At 66.1% G+C, this 16,016-nt stretch overlaps 2 protein-coding genes across 2 annotated transcripts in view; both read left to right on the forward strand.

Moving 5' to 3' along the window:
* Positions 1-16,016, forward strand: part of LOC144260047 (uncharacterized) — a 317,403-nt gene that overhangs the window by 168,047 nt on the left and 133,340 nt on the right. The window lies entirely within an intron of this gene.
* Positions 1-16,016, forward strand: part of LOC144261115 (SCO-spondin-like) — a 136,735-nt gene that overhangs the window by 47,033 nt on the left and 73,686 nt on the right. Inside the window, exons 35-47 of the mRNA XM_077810286.1 lie at positions 3,965-4,117; positions 4,589-4,729; positions 5,565-5,747; positions 5,920-6,070; positions 7,973-8,132; positions 9,320-9,374; positions 9,860-9,979; positions 10,221-10,439; positions 11,097-11,194; positions 14,065-14,206; positions 14,377-14,541; positions 15,060-15,249; positions 15,798-15,837. Coding sequence (XP_077666412.1) covers positions 3,965-4,117; positions 4,589-4,729; positions 5,565-5,747; positions 5,920-6,070; positions 7,973-8,132; positions 9,320-9,374; positions 9,860-9,979; positions 10,221-10,439; positions 11,097-11,194; positions 14,065-14,206; positions 14,377-14,541; positions 15,060-15,249; positions 15,798-15,837 — 1,817 coding nt within the window. The remainder of the gene's footprint in view (positions 1-3,964; positions 4,118-4,588; positions 4,730-5,564; positions 5,748-5,919; positions 6,071-7,972; positions 8,133-9,319; positions 9,375-9,859; positions 9,980-10,220; positions 10,440-11,096; positions 11,195-14,064; positions 14,207-14,376; positions 14,542-15,059; positions 15,250-15,797; positions 15,838-16,016) is intronic.

Consider the following 16,016-nt stretch of genomic DNA (forward strand, 5'->3'; position numbering starts at 1 on the left):
CAGAGGGGTGTGTGCACAGCCGGGCGCGGGGCAGACAGAGGGGTGTGTGCACAGCCGGGCGTGGGGCAGACAGAGGGGTGTGTGTACAGCCGGGCGCGGGACAGACAGAGGGGTGTGTGCACAGCCGGGCGTGGGGCAGACAGAGGGGTGTGTGTACAGCCGGGCGCAGGCAGACAGAGGGGTGTGTGTACAGCCGGGCGCGGGGCAGACAGAGGGGTTTGTGCACAGCCGGGCGCAGGCAGACAGAGGGGTGTGTGCACAGCCGGGCGCAGGCAGACAGAGGGGTGTGTGCACAGCCGGGCGCAGGCAGACAGAGGGGTGTGTGCACAGCCGGGCGCGGGGCAGACAGAGGGGTGTGTGCACAGCCGGGCGCGGGGCAGACAGAGCGGTGTGTGCACAGCCGGGCGCAGGCAGACAGAGGGGTGTGTGCACAGCCGGGCGCGGGGCAGACAGAGGGGTGTGTGCACAGCCGGGCGCGGGGCAGACAGAGGGGTGTGCACAGCCGGGCGCAGGCAGACAGAGAGGGGTGTGCACAGCCGGGCGCGGGGCAGACAGAGGGGTGTGTGCACAGCCGGGCGCGGGGCAGACAGAGGGGTGTGTGTACAGCCGGGCGCGGGGCAGACAGAGGGGTGTGTGTACAGCCGGGCGCGGGGCAGTCAGAGGGGTGTGTGCACAGCCGGGCGCGGGGCAGACAGAGGGGTTTGTGCACAGCCGGGCGCGGGGCAGACAGAGGGGTGTGTAGAGCCGGGCGCGGGGCAGGCAGAGGGGGGGGTGTACAGCCGGGCGCGGGGCAGACAGAGGGGTGTGTGCACAGCCGGGCGCAGACAGACAGAGGGGTGTGTGTACAGCCGGACGCGGGGCAGACAGAGGGGTTTCTGTACAGCCGGGCGCGGGGCAGACAGAGGGGTGTGTGCACAGCCGGGCACGGGGCAGACAGAGGGGTGTGTGCACAGCCAGGCGCGGGGCAGACAGAGGAGGGGGTGTACAGCCGGGCGCGGGGCAGACAGAGGGGTGTGCACAGCCGGGCGCGGGGCAGACAGAGGGGTGTGCACAGCCGGGCGTGGGGCAGACAGAGGGGTGTGTGTACAGCCGGACGCGGGGCAGACAGAGGGGTTTCTGTACAGCCGGGCGTGGGGCAGACAGAGGGGTGTGTGTACAGCCGGACGCGGGGCAGACAGAGGGGTTTCTGTACAGCCGGGCGCGGGGCAGACGGAGGGGTGTGTGCACAGCCGGGCGCGGGGCAGACACAGGGGTGTGCACAGCCGGGCGCTGGGCAGACAGAGGGGTTTCTGTACAGCCGGGTGCGGGGCAGACAGAGGGGTGTGCACAGCTGGACGCCGGGCAGACAGAGGGGTGTGTGTACAGCCGGACGCGGGGCAGACAGAGGGGTTTCTGTACAGCCGGGCGTGGGGCAGACAGAGGGGTGTGTGTACAGCCGGACGCGGGGCAGACAGAGGGGTTTCTGTACAGCCGGGCGCGGGGCAGACGGAGGGGTGTGTGCACAGCCGGGCGCGGGGCAGACACAGGGGTGTGCACAGCCGGGCGCTGGGCAGACAGAGGGGTTTCTGTACAGCCGGGTGCGGGGCAGACAGAGGGGTGTGCACAGCTGGACGCCGGGCAGACAGAGGGGTTTCTGTACAGCCGGGCGCGGGGCAGACAGAGGGGTGTGTAGAGCCGGGCGCGGGGCAGACAGAGGGGTTTGTGCACAGCCGGGTGCGGGGCAGACAGAGGGGTGTGTAGAGCCGGGCGCGGGGCAGACAGAGGGGTTTCTGTACAGCCGGGCGCGGGGCAGACAGAGGGGTGTGTAGAGCCGGGCGCGGGGCAGACAGAGGGGTGTGTAGAGCCGGGCGCGGGGCAGACAGAGGGGTGTGTGCACAGCCGGGTGCGGGTCAGAGAGAGGGGTTTCTGTACAGCCGGGCGCGGGGCAGACAGAGGGGTGTGTGCACAGCCGGGCGCGGGGCAGACAGAGGGGTGTGTACAGCCGGGTGCAGGCAGACAGAGGGGTGTGTGTACAGCCGGGCGCGGGGCAGACAGAGGGGTGTGTGCACAGCCGGGCGCAGGCAGACAGAGGGGTGTGTGTACAGCCGGGCGCGGGGCAGACAGAGGGGTGTGTGCACAGCCGGGCGCGGGGCAGACAGAGGGGTGTGTGCACAGCCGGGCGCAGGCAGACAGAGGGGTGTGTGCACAGCCGGGCGCGGGGCAGACAGAGGGGTGTGTGCACAGCCGGACGCGGGGCAGACAGAGGGGTGTGTGCACAGCCGGGCGCGGGGCAGACAGAGGGGTGTGTGCACAGCCGGGCGCGGGGCAGACAGAGGGGTGTGTACAGCCGGGCGCAGGCAGACAGAGGGGTGTGTGTACAGCCGGGCGCGGGGCAGACAGAGGGGTGTGTGTACAGCCGGACGCGGGGCAGACAGAGGGGTGTGTGCACAGCCGGGCGCAGGCAGACAGAGGGGTGTGTGCACAGCCGGGCGCGGGGCAGACAGAGGGGTGTGCACAGCCGGGCGCGGGGCAGACAGAGGGGTGTGTGCACAGCCGGGCGCGGGGCAGACAGAGGGGTGTGTGCACAGCCGGGCGCAGGCAGACAGAGGGGTGTGTGTACAGCCGGGCGCGGGGCAGACAGAGGGGTGTGTGCACAGCCGGGCGCGGGGCAGACAGAGGGGTGTGTGCACAGCCGGGCGCAGGCAGACAGAGGGGTGTGTGCACAGCCGGGCGCGGGGCAGACAGAGGGGTGTGTGCACAGCCGGACGCGGGGCAGACAGAGGGGTGTGTACAGCCGGGCGCAGGCAGACAGTGGGGTGTGTGTACAGCCGGGCGCGGGGCAGACAGAGGGGTGTGTGCACAGCCGGGCGCAGGCAGACAGAGGGGTGTGTGTACAGCCGGGCGCGGGGCAGACAGAGGGGTGTGTGCACAGCCGGGCGCGGGGCAGACAGAGGGGTGTGTGCACAGCCGGGCGCAGGCAGACAGAGGGGTGTGTGCAGAGCCGGGCGCGGGGCAGACAGAGGGGTGTGTGCACAGCCGGGCGTGGGGCAGACAGAGGGGTGTGTGCACAGCCGGGCGCGGGGCAGACAGAGGGGTGTGTACAGCCGGGCGCAGGCAGACAGAGGGGTGTGTGTACAGCCGGGCGCGGGGCAGACAGAGGGGTGTGTGCACAGCCGGGCGCAGGCAGACAGAGGGGTGTGTGTACAGCCGGGCGCGGGGCAGACAGAGGGGTGTGTGCACAGCCGGGCGCGGGGCAGACAGAGGGGTGTGTGCACAGCCCGGCGCAGGCAGACAGAGGGGTGTGTGCACAGCCGGGCGCGGGGCAGACAGAGGGGTGTGTGCACAGCCGGACGCCGGGCAGACAGAGGGGTTTCTGTACAGCCGGGCGCGGGGCAGACAGAGGGGTTTCTGTACAGCCGGGCGCGGGGCAGACAGAGGGGTTTCTGTACAGCCGGACGCGGGGCAGACAGAGGGGTTTCTGTACAGCCGGGCGCGGGGCAGACAGAGGGGTGTCCGTACAGCTGGCTGTGGGGCAGAGGAGTGTCCGTACATCAGGGTGTGGGGTGGACAGAGGGGTGTCTGTTCAGCCCCATGTGAGGCAGAGGGGTGTCCGTATGGCCGGGCATGGGGCAGACAGGGATGTCCGTACAGCTGGGATTGGGGCAGAGGAGTGTCCATACATCTGGGCGTGGGGTGGACAGAGGGGTGTCCGTGCGGCCCCGTGTGAGACAGACAGAGGGGTGTCCATATGGCCGGGCGTGGGGCAGACAGGGGTGTCCGTACAGCTGGGGGAGGGGCAGGCAGAGGGGTGTCCATACAGCCGGGTGCGGGGCAGACCGAAGGGGATGTGTCAGGAATCACTGCAGCCCCACATAGGCAATGGGGTCGCTGCAGCCCCACGCGGGCGATAGGGGGGGTACTCCAGCCTGGTGCAGTGCGTGGGTGGGGCTGGTCCCACCAGCCCTCTCCCCTCTGTGCCCTGCAGTGGACGGTGCCTGGAGCGAGTGGGCAACGTGGGCGAACTGCACCCAGGACTGCCGCGGGGTGGTGGTGCGGCGTCGGGAGTGCATCGCGCCCCGGAACGGGGGCCGGCACTGCACCGAGCTGCCCGGAGCCTCGCCCAGCACGCTGGAGATCAGTGAGTCCGTGGGGCTGTGGCTGGGTTCCCTGCTCTGGGCACGGCCGGCATCCACACTGAGGAGCAGCTCTATGGGGCAGAGCAGCTCCCTGTGCTTCCCCGCTGCCTGGCACTCGGCTGAGCCCACAGATGCCGTCTGTCTTAGATCCTTCCCTGCTGCCTGGGGCCTGCTGGCCAGGCTACCCTGCCCATGAGTGGGGATCAGGGGCCCTCGGCCTCCCAGAGCCGCTGTGTGTTGCTGTTGGTCCCGGAGCTCCCTCTGCTGAGGGGGTTGCTACGATGCTGCCACCATGGCCCAGAACAGCTGCTCCTGGCGGCCGGCTCCCGAGCGGGTCAAGCCCAGCCTGGCACCTCTGCCTCATCCCTGGAGCTCCCAGGGCTGGGCCGCGGGTGGTGGGGGCTGGTGGGCCTGGGTTTGGTGCTGGGGCAGCCCTGAGTGAACTAACCGCACTCCCTGGTCTCTCTCTGCAGAGGCCTGCCAGCTGGAAGGCTGCCTCAACGCCACCGCCTGCCCCGCAGGCCTGGTGCGCAGGCCATGCGCCCCGTGTCCCATGGCCTGCGCCGATCTGGCCAGCAAGGGCAAGTGCAAGAGGGACAGGCCCTGCAGCCCAGGTAGGGCCATGTGGGGGACTAGGTGGGAGGGCCAAGAGGGGCGGGAGCCGGGTTGGAGGTGTCACGGAGTCCCCAGGCGATGCTCTGGAACTGCTCCCTACGAAGCCAGGAAGGACTCTGGGGAAGTCTCCGCTCTGTGAGCAGCCTGTCTTCAGGACACACAGCTCACACGGCTTCCACCTTCCTGGGTCTGACCTCGGAGCATTCAGCCTCCTCTGCCCCTCCGTGCGCTTCCCACAGCGAGTCCGCCCAGGCGGGGTCCTGGGGAAGCCAGAGGGTCCTGCCCCCCAACTCCGCAGTCAGACGGGACTGTCAGCCAGCCAGTAAAACAGAAGGTTTATTAGACGACAGGAACATGGTCTAACACAGAGCTTGGAGGTGCAGAGAACAGGACCCCTCAGCTGGGTCCATTTTGGGGGGCCATGAGCCAGACAACCACGTCTGCCCTTCACTCCATGTCCCAGCCAGCCCCAAACTGAAAACTCTCCAGCCCCTCCTCCTCTGGGCTTTGTCCCTTTCCCGGGCCAGGAGGTCACCGGATTCCTTTGTTCTCCAACTCTTTAGCTCTCACCTTGCAGGGGGGAAGGGCCCAGGCCATCAGTTACCAGGAAACAGGGTGTCGGCCATTCTCTGTGTCCAGACCCCTGCAGACACCTGCCCTCTAGGGCTCTGCAATGATCATACACCCTTACCCCACCCCCTAGACACTCAAGAACTGCCTAGGGGAAACTGAGGCACCCCCACACTATTCAGAGGAAACATTAAGAACAGTCCCGCTTCGTCACAGGCTGAGGGAGCGTGTGCCCTCACCCGCCCTCTGTGCTGCCCCCCGCAGGCTGCTGGTGCCCGGAGGGGCTGGTGCTGGACAGTGAGCAGCAGTGCGTGCGCCCCCGGGAGTGCCCATGCCTGGTGGAGGGCGTGCGCCACTGGCCCGGCCAGCTGGTGAAGGTGAACTGTCGCATCTGCGCCTGCCAGGACGGGCAGATGAAGCGGTGCCGGCAGAACCCCGAGTGCACTGGTAGGTGGGGCTGGGCCCCGGGCTCCCCAGCCCCCCCCATTCCCGAGCCTGCGGGTGGCTGGTTCCTGGCTGCCTGCGTCCCGCTGCCCCTGGCTGCCAGGGCTGGGCGGGGGCAGCAGCGCGGGAGGCTGTGGGGGCTCGTCTCACGCCCCCTCCCTGTGTCTGTCTCTAGTTAACTGCGGCTGGTCGGCCTGGTCTCCCTGGGGCGAGTGCCTGGGCCCCTGCGGCGTGCAGAGCATCCAGTGGTCCTTCCGCAGCCCCAACAACCCCAGCAAACACGGCAACGGGCACCAGTGCCGGGGCATCTACCGCAAGGCCCGCCGGTGAGCAGAGGGCGGCTCCTGCCCCCTGCACGGGGGCTTCGGGGGGGGCGGGGGGGAGTTTTGCCATTTTGAGGGGCTCCACCAGGGCAGCTGCCATGTCAGGTCCAGCCCCTCTCTGGAGGGTCTCGGCCTGGGCTGGGTTAGTTCAAAGGAGCCTCTGAGCATCAACCCTGGGCGGTGGGCATGGGACAGGGGCCCGGCAGTGGGTAAGTGTTACCCGTACACTCCAGGGCATCCCCTTGGGTTCCTAGGGCTCAGGGCGCAATCCGGCTGATTTAGGCACCCCCACCCTGACCCAGTTCCTGGGGCTCCGGGCGAACTCCTCTGCGGGTTTGCAGGGCCTTTTACCAGAGAAAGAGCCTTACGCAGTAATATCCTTCTCCCGTTTATTAATGCTCACCAGCCAGAATGCACACACAGTGCCATGCTCGCCCGGCCCCGTCAGGCAGGGGGACTTTCCCAGCTGGCCAGGCAAGGTCAGTCTCGTCTGGGTCGTGCCGAGGATTCTTAGGCTGTGTCTGGGGGGTGAATTTCTTCTTCCAGGTCTTTCCTTCTTCTCCTTCTCTTCCCTTTGCCTTTCTTTTTCCTTCCCAGCTCGTCTCCTTCTTGGACCCCAGTTTATATAGTGAGACTTGAGTCCTGCTTCGCTACACCTTCACCAACCATTTCACTAAAGTATTGCAAAATCATTCTCTGACCAATCCTAACATACAGCAAAATCATTCGTTACCCCGTCAGACCCCACCCTCTTGGTTGATTTAAATCTTGTAAAATTAATTATGCAACAGACAGAAACAATCAAAGAACCAGACACAGACCAGACAGATAAACCATAGAGAAGTGGGGACCATAAAGGCAAAACAATAAAGAAGCAGGTATTTCGCACTGCAACTGTTGATAAGTGATTCCTTGCCAGACAGACTGCTGCCACAGGAAGTTTTCTTGAACCATCGTAAGAGGCTCCTTGCTTATCTGGTGACGGTGGGTGCTGTTAGGAGGCACCTTCTTCACAGCCCGCCATGACATGGGTTTGGTACAATTCAGATGGAATGTGGGGCTGTGACTTTCTGCTTCTTGGCTCATGGCAGCTTCTCTCCTAATATGGCTGCAGACAAAGGCCTCAGACCTTACATATGGGGACTGAGGGCTGGGTACTGTGCAGTGGGCTCTGGGTATGGGGCTGAGTGTGGGCACTGGGCTCTGGGCATGGGGGCTGGAGTGGGCACAGGGTGCTGAGTATGGAGTTGGGGGTGGGCAGTGGGCTCTGGGTAGGGGGCTGGAATGGGCACTAGGCAAGGGCTTCTGGGTAGGGGGCTGGGGTAGGAGCTGTGCAGTGGGCTCTGGGTAGGGGTCTGGGCACTGGGCAGTGCACTCTGGGTCAGGGGCTGTGGTGGGCAGTGGGATCTGAGTAGGGGGCTGGGGTGGGCACTGGGCAGTGGAATTTCGGGGTGGGAACTGGGCTGTGGGTAGGGGCTGGGGTGGGCACCGGGCAGTGGGCTCTGGTAGGGGGTTGGGGTGAGCTCTGGGGGTGGCCACCGGGCAGTGGACTCTGGTAGAGGGCTGAGGTGGGCTCTGGGGGTGGGCACCGGGCAGTGGGCTCTGGGTAGGGGGCTGGGGTAGGGCTTTGGGCTCTGGGTAGGGGTTGGGGTGGGCACCGGGCAGTGGGCTCTGGGTAGGGGGCTGGGGGAGGGCTTTGGGCTCTGGGTAGGGGTTGGGGTGGGCACCGGGCAGTGGGCTCTGGTAGAGGGCTGAGGTGGGCTCTGGGGGTGGGCACCGGGCAGTGGGCATTAGGTGCCAGGATCTCTAATCAGGGGACTGGACTTTAAGCCTCAGTCCTTCCCCGCTGGTGCTGAGCCACAGCCAGCTCTAACCGTGCCCCTCTGCCTGCCCCTCCCCGCGCAGGTGCCAGACGGATCCATGCGAGGAGTGCGAGCACCACGGCCGGTCGCACGCCATTGGCGACCGCTGGCGATCGGGGCAGTGCCAGGTGTGCCAATGCCTGCCCAGCCTGACGGTGCAGTGCTCCCAGTACTGCCCGTACAGCACCGTGGGGTGCCCAGAGGTGAGCCCGGCACCCAGCCCTGCCCTCTGAGCCGGGGGAGGGAGGCCCGGTCAGCCCCGGGGGTGCAGCCCCAGCTGGTGGGAGCTGGCGTTGCTGGAGAAGGGCCTCTGGCCCCGGCTAGGAACCCTTTGGCAGGGGATAGCACGGTGGGTTGGGGGGGGCAGGGCGAGGCTGGGGGGTTCATGGGGATTTAATGGGTTGTCATGGAGTCCCCGGGCGATGCTCTGGAGCTGCTCCCCATGAAGCCAGGCAGGACTCTGGGGCAGTCTCCTCCCTGAGCAGCCTGTCTGCAGGACACACAGCTCCCCCGGCTTCCCCCTTCCTGGGTCTGACCTCGGAGCATTCAGCCTCCTCTGCCCCTCCGTGCGCTTCCCACAGCGAGTCCGCCCAGGCGAGGTCCTGGGGAAGCCAGAGGGTCCTGCCCCCCAACTCCGCAGTCAGACGGGACTCTCAGCCAGCCAGTAAAACAGAAGGTTTAATAGACGACAGGAACATGGTCTAACACAGAGCTTGTAGGTGCAGGGAACAGGACCCCTCAGCCAGGTACATTTTGGGGGGCAGGGATCCAGACAACCATGTCTGCCCTTCACTCCATGTCTCCAGCCAGCCCCAAACTGAAACTCCCTCCGGCCCCTCCTCCTCTGGGCTTTGTCCCTTTCCCGGGCCAGGAGGGCACCTGATTCCTTTATTCTCTAACCCTTTAGCTCTCACCTTGCAGCGGGGAAGGGCCCAAGCCATTAGGTGCCAGGAAACAGGGTGTCGGCCATTCTCTGTGTCCAGACCCCTGCCCACACCTGCCCTCTAGGGCTCTGCAATGATCATACACCCTTATCTCACCCCCTAGATACTTAAGAACTGCATAGGGGAAACTGAGGCACCCCCACACTATTCAGAGGTAACATTAAGAACAGTCCCACTTCATCACACGTGTCTGGGCGTGAACCTCCCATGACGTCTCCAGCTCAGTGCAGAGCTGGTTGGAGCCCACAAGTCTTTGTGCCCCATTGGGGCTGGGAGACTCAGCAAGGGGCTGCCCAAACCCGCCCCCTCCCCTGCAGCTCCCCCCGCAGGGGCTGTCATGGAGCCCGGCTGGCCCTGCAGCATGGGCACTGGTCTGGCACCCCGGAGAGCTGCGGTTAGTCCCTGGCTCCGGGGCTCAGGCTGGTTCCAACCGTCTCTCGCCACAGGGGCGGGCGCTGGTGGAGGGCAGGGGTGCGTCCTGCTGCTACTGCACTGAAGCGGGTGAGTCCTGCGCTGGGGGGATCCGGGGCGTGCTTAGGCCATGGCGCGGGTCACAGGAGGGGAGGGACTCTCACAACACATGCCCTAGCCAGTCCTGGCAATGCCCCTCCATCCCAACCTGGAGCCCCCCCATGCCGATGCCCCTCAGACCTGACCCGCAGCCCCCCAGTAGCCTGTGCTGGTCCGGGCAGAGTGTGGGCTGTCCCCAGCGTGGGGCTGGCCATGGGGCGGGTTCTCCAGCCCCCCCGGGGCTCTCCTGGGATGTGCCGCCCCTTTCCCCTGGGATTGAAGGCAGCAGGGAGCCCGGCCCCGGAGGGCGAAGGGAGGTACATGGGGGACTCCTGCCCCCAGGGCTGTGTGGGGACGGCCGGTGTGGGGGAGCTGGGAGGGGATCTCCCGAGCACGCACGGCTCCAGGGCAGGGCCCGCGGTGTGTCTGGCACAGAATCGAAGGGACCGAGGCAGAAATCCTGTCGCCCTGCTCAGGTGAGAACCGGACCAGCGCACCTGCTGTCCAGACGGCCAGGCCCCCGGGCCCCACCCTGGCCAGCCCGGCTGCCTCCACCAGCCCTCCTCTCGTCACCTTCCCGCTGCCCCCTCTTGGAGGTAAGTCCTGACTCCATGGGCCCCCAGGAGCGCCCCCCGGGCAGTGTGGGGGGGTCACTTGGACAGAGGCCGGAAGGGCCCCTGGGATGGACTCGGTGTGGCCGGGTCAGTCTCTGATTCCCAGCACAGGGCAGGGGCATCTCCTGAGTCGGGCTCTGCTGCCAAGCCCCCTCCGCCCGGCCCGCCTGCCTCTGGCCCAGCGTGCACAGCGGCGCCCGTGACCCCTGTCTCTGTCCGCCAGACCGGTGCTACGGCCCCCTGGGTTTGGCCTCCTTACCGGACAGCTGCTTCACAGCCTCCTCCCAGCAGCCGGAGAACCCTGCCCACGCCGGGCGCCTCAACTACGTGCTGCCAGGCTCGGACCTGCAGGGCTGGGGGCCCCAGGCAGAGGTCTACCAGGAGCTGGTCTCCAAGCCGCCCTACCTGCAGGTGGATCTGCTGGAGCCCAGGAACCTCACGGGTAGGTGCCTGGCCTGGGTCGCTCGTGCAGTGAACATGCTCCAGCCCCCGGCCTTCCTTGGCTTCCGGGGGGCGCAGGAGACGCCAGAGCCCCAGGGCAGTGCTGGGGGGCGGGTGCCATGCTGCCCATCCTCCGCTGCTCGGTGCCCTGCGCTGGCTCTCCACACTCTGGGCTGGGCAAAGTGCGGTGCCTCTTCAGAGCCCTCAGCAGCCCAGGACCCGGTTACCTCCTGGGCCACCTGTATCCCTAAGAAGACATGGGTCACCCGGACCTTCCCGAGCCGGGGCATCATCCTCAGCCCTGGGCTGTTGGCTGTGGGACTCCCTGCCACTGGACAAGAGGCTGAGCCATACGGCAGGCCAGTCCAGGGCTGGCAACGCTGGCTCATGCTCTTCAAGTGAGCGGGCTGGGGACGATCCTTGGAGCCGTCTCCACACGATCCTTAGCGATCCCGACAGACCGACCATGTGGCGCTCTGCAGCCGGGGTGCCAGACCCTGCCGGGCTGGCGTCAAACCTGCCCCGCCACAGCCCTGCTGCCGAGGGGCAGCTCTCAGCTCACAGGCTGGTGCTGATTCCTGGGGCTCCCCGGCCCATACCCCGGAGAGCCCTGTGTCCCTGCAGGGGCCCTGAGCTGTGCTGTGTTCTCCTCCCGCAGGGGTGGTGGTGCAGGGGGCAGGCTCCTCGGACGCCTACGTTACCAGCTTCCTCCTGCAGTTCAGCATGGACGGGCTGAGGTGGCACGAGTACCGGGAGGTCTCTGTGGACGCCCAGCCGGAGCCCAAGGTACCTCCCTGAACCAGCCCCCCAGCAGCCGTGTGGTGGTGTGCGGTGGGAGGTTGGTTTGGATGCTGTCACAGATCCACCGGCCCAGTGCTCCCCCGCGGCTCTGGAGCGGTGCCTGGGAGGACCCTGTTAGAGTGTTAGCCCCCTTAGGGTCATGCTCCCTCGCTGGCGTAAGCCCCTGGACACCCCCCTTCCCCCGCCTCCTGGAACCGCACCTCTGAGCCTTCAGCCCCCTGCTTCCCACCATGAGTGCACTCGAATCGCACCCCTGGGAGGCTTGCACCCCCACAGGGAGCAATGACCCTGACCTCTTCAGACTCTTGGCCAGCGGGGTAAGAGCAGGAAGCTTATTCGACGTCTGGACGCCACCCGTCCTAGACCTTTCGTGGTTAGCACAGAGAAGGGGAACGGTATAGCAGGGTCCAGCGGGGTATGTCCAGAACCCAGGTGGGCTCAGACCCTCTGTAGAGTCCCCAACCCCCAGTCCAGAAGTGTGTGTCTCCAGCTGCCCATAACCCAAGGTCATCCCCCCCATGTCCTCAGTCTTTGTTCCTCTTCTTCCCCGACAAGCAGGGCTACCCGGTCTACCCGGTCTCCTCCTGACTCACTCTTGTTCCCTGGCTTCCTGCAGTGGACCAGGGTCGTCAGTAGCTAGGTAACAAATTGATGGGCCATTGTCTGGATCCAGGCCCCACCTGGATCTCTGGATTCTTCTGCAAAGCAAACACCTTTCACCCCTCTCCTCCCCACCTAGTTACTCATGCAGCGCATAGGGGAAACTGAGGCACGCACACTATGCGTACAAAATATTCTGGAAAAATCCCCCTTCATCTCAGGGGTCTGCACCCCTGGGGGCGTATGTGAGGTGGTGGCTGTGTGAGCCCGTGGATACGCCGGAACTTCTGTGCGTGCGTGCATTTGTGTGTGTGTGTGCATGCTTGGGGTGTGCGCGTGTGTGTGTTTGGGGGGGGTGCATCTCATAGAATCGTAGGACTGGAAGGGACCTCGAGAGAGCATCTCGTCCAGTCCCCTGCACTCGTGGCAGGACTAAGTGTTATCTAGACCATCCCTGACAGGGGTTTGTCCAACCTGCTCTTAAAAATCTCCAGTGAGAGGGACTCCACCACCTCCCTGGGCAATTTATTCCCGTGCCTAACCACCCTGACAGGTCGGAGGTTTTTCCTAATGTCCAACCTAAACCGCCCTGGCTGCCATTTAAGCCCATTGCATCTTGTCCTGTCCTCAGAGGTTAAGAAGAACAATTTTTCTCCCTCCTTTTTGTAACAACCTTTTATGTACTTGAAAACTGTTCTCATGTCCCCTCTCTGCTGCAGACTAAACAAACCCAATTCTTTCAATCTTTCCTCATAGCTCATGTTTTCTAGACCTTTACTCAATTTTGTTGCTCTTTTCTGGACTTTCTCCACATGCATGTGCATATATTTGGCATGTGTGTGTGTTTGGGGCGTATGCATGTATGTTTGGGGCATGTGCGTGTGGTCGGAGGTGTGTAAGTGTGTGTTTGGGGCATGTGAATGTGTTGGGAGGTGTTTGGGGTGTGCGGGTGTGTTTGGTGTGTGTGTGTTTGGGGCATGTGCTTGTGTTCAGGGCGTGTGTGTGTGTGTGATCGGGGTGTGTGCGTGTGTGTTTGTGGCATATGCGTGTCTTGGGAGGTGTTTGGGGCGTGTGCATGTGTTGGGAGGTGTTTGGGGCATGTGCGTGTGTGTGTTTGGGGCGTGTGCATGTGTTGGGAGGTGTTCTGAGGTGTTTCTGCGTGTGTTTCGGGTGTGTGCATGTGTTGGGAGATGTTTGGGACGTGTGTGCGTGTGTTGGGAGGTGTTTGCGGCATGAGCGTGTGTGGGAGGTGTTTGGGGCGTGTGCGTGTTTGGGGCGTACGCGTGTGTGGGAGGTCTTTGGGACGTGGGCGTGTGCGTGTTTGGGACGTGGGCGTGTGTGGGAGGTCTTTGGGACGTGGACGTGGGCATGTTTGGGGCGTGGGCGTGTTTTGGGCGTGGGCGTGTTTGGGGCGTGGGCGTGTTTGGGGCGTGCGCGTGTGTGGGAGGTCTTTGGGACGTGGGCGTGTGCGTGTTTGGGGCGTGGGCGTGTGTGGGAGGTCTTTGGGACGTGGACGTGGGCATGTTTGGGGCGTGGGCGTGTTTGGGGCGTGGGCGTGGGCGTGTTTGGGGCGTGGGCGTGTTTGGGGCGTGCGCGTGTGTGGGAGGTCTTTGGGACGTGGGCGTGGGCGTGTTTGGGGCGTGGGCGTGTGTGGGAGGTCTTTGGGACGTGGACGTGGGCATGTTTGGGGCGTGGGCGTGGGCGTGTTTGGGGCGTGGGCGTGTTTGGGGCGTGCGCGTGTGTGGGAGGTCTTTGGGACGTGGGCGTGGGCGTGTTTGGGGCGTGGGCGTGTGTGGGGCATGGGCGGGGCGTCTGCGTGTGTGGGAGGTCTTTGGGGCGTGGGCGTGTGCGTGTTTGGGGCGTACGCGTGTGTGGGAGGTCTTTGGGACGTGGGCGTGTGCGTGTTTGGGGCGTGGGCGTGTGTGGGAGGTCTTTGGGACGTGGACGTGGGCATGTTTGGGGCGTGGGCGTGTTTGGGGCGTGGGCGTGGGCGTGTTTGGGGCGTGGGCGTGTTTGGGGCGTGCGCGTGTGTGGGAGGTCTTTGGGACGTGGGCGTGGGCGTGTGTGGGGCGTGGGCGTGTGTGGGGCGTGGGCGGGGCGTCTGCGTGTGTGGGAGGTCTTTGGGGCGTGGGCGTGGGCGTGTTTGGGGCGTGGGCGTGTTTGGGGCGTGGGCGGGGCGTGCGCGTGGCGTGTGGGGCTGAGCCGGCCGGTCGCTGCCCCTGCAGCTGTTCCTGGGGAACGCCGACGACTCCACGCCGGTGGTGAGGACGTTCCAGCGCATGGTCCGTGCCCGGCACGTCCGCATCCTCCCCCACGACTTCCACCACGGGATCTTCCTGCGGGCCGAGCTGCTGGGCTGCGAGAGAGGTACCGCGCCCTGGCCCCTCGCGGGGCGGCGGGGGTGGGGGGGGGGCAGGTGCGGTGAGGGCGCCCCCTGGGGTTGGGGGCTTGGTTTCTCAGGGCGGGCGCGTCTCCTGGGACTGACCTGGGATTGCCTCACCCCCCCGACCTGCTCTTCCGCCTTCCCTGCCCCCCAGTGCCCCCTCTGCCACCTGGGGCACCGACTGCACCACCGGGCCGGCGGCCCTGCCGGAGCGGTGAGTTCCAATGCCGCAACGGACGCTGCGTCCCCGCTGGGCCCCGCGGCGCCGTCTGCAACGGAGTCGACGACTGTGGAGACTTCTCGGACGAGCTGCGCTGCGGTGAGCGGGGGGGCCCAGCCCGGGGGGCAGGGCGGGGCCGGGGCCAACCCTGCAGGGCTCAGGGAGTGTCCTGGGGACTCAGCCTCGGCAGTGGCACCGTCCCACGCTGGCTGGGCCGTGGCTGTGGCTGTTGAACAGCTGCTGCGGGCCTCCCCGGAGGGGGCAGCCTCTTGGTGCTGGGGCAGCGAGCTTTGCAAACCACCCCCGAGGCAGCTCAGGTCTGGGCCTTCCAGTCCCGTCCGATCAGCCGCTGCCTCCCTGCCCAGAGGGGGCTGCCTTTCTGTGGTGGCAGAGCAGTGCCCACAGGCCGGTTCAGACCAGGCGCTCGGAGCTGCAGCCACATGCTAGAGCGGGAGGGCCGGGGCTAGGGCTGCCAGGCACAGGAAATGTCTCCCCAGGCCTTGGTCTGGAGCCTGGGAAAGGCTGAGCCCGGCTAGCCTGTGCAGCCTCTGCTCCCGTGCCTGCTGGGAGAGCTCCCCCGGCCTGCTTACCAGCCCCGACTCCGTGCCCCCTCACAGGGACAGCCCCATCCGTGGGGCCCTCCGCCCCCTGGCGCTGCCCCCTCTCCCACTTCCACTGCGCGCTGTCTGACGGCTGCATCGACGCCTCCCGGCGGTGCGACGGCATCACCGACTGTCCGGACGGCACCGACGAGGCCGGCTGCGGCGCCCTGCCTGGGAGCACAGTGCCCCCTACCAGCACAGCCAGGTACCGCATGGGGCAGAGGTGGGGGGGTTGCCTGGACCCCTATGACGAGGCCTGTCGGAGACAGGGATGTGTCACGGAGACAGCTGGCGGGCGTACAGCGAGGGGAGCAGGGCAAGTCCTGTCAGCCCATCCTGGGGTCAGCGTGGGAGCGAACCCTGCTGCCTGCCCCCAGGCCTGGGCTGTGGGGCACCAGCCCTGCCGCTGGGAGGAGATTCTCCAACTGGATCCATCCCAATACCCCATCCAGGGACCCAGCCCCCCAGTTCCAGCCCCCGTGACCCCTGGTGTACCCTACCACTCCCCAGGCCCTGCTGGCCAGCATGGGTGTGTTGCCCTGTGCATCCCTGGCTCTGCAGGGCTCTCCCTGGGGGGCTGGTCTGATGCCCCCTCCTGGGAGCCATGCCCTGGAGCTGAGCGGGCAGGCCTGGGGCGGGGGTTCCCCCAGTGCAGTGGAGAGGGGCTGCCCCATGACCTGGGACGGGAGGCCCCCAGCGGAAGCTTTCCAGCGGGGGCAACACTAATTCATCCCTTTGCTCTGGTTCTTTCAGCAGCTGGGCCCCCCGGCAGCCCTCGCTACCCACCCAGGAGGTGAGAGAGCCTGCAGCGGGGCAGGGAGGGGAGGGGGAATCTTGCAGCTGCCCTGTTAGTGTGTTAATGACCTGTCCCCATGTCCCCCCAAGCCCTGCCTGGCTGGGCTGCCACCGAGCTGGGGACCTGTGCAGAAGGGCAGGACCCTGTGTAACGATGCTGGTTCTGGCGGGACGCAA

The sequence above is a fragment of the Eretmochelys imbricata genome, chromosome 2, assembly GCF_965152235.1.
Source record: "Eretmochelys imbricata isolate rEreImb1 chromosome 2, rEreImb1.hap1, whole genome shotgun sequence".
NCBI classification, from domain to species: Eukaryota; Metazoa; Chordata; order Testudines; family Cheloniidae; genus Eretmochelys; species Eretmochelys imbricata.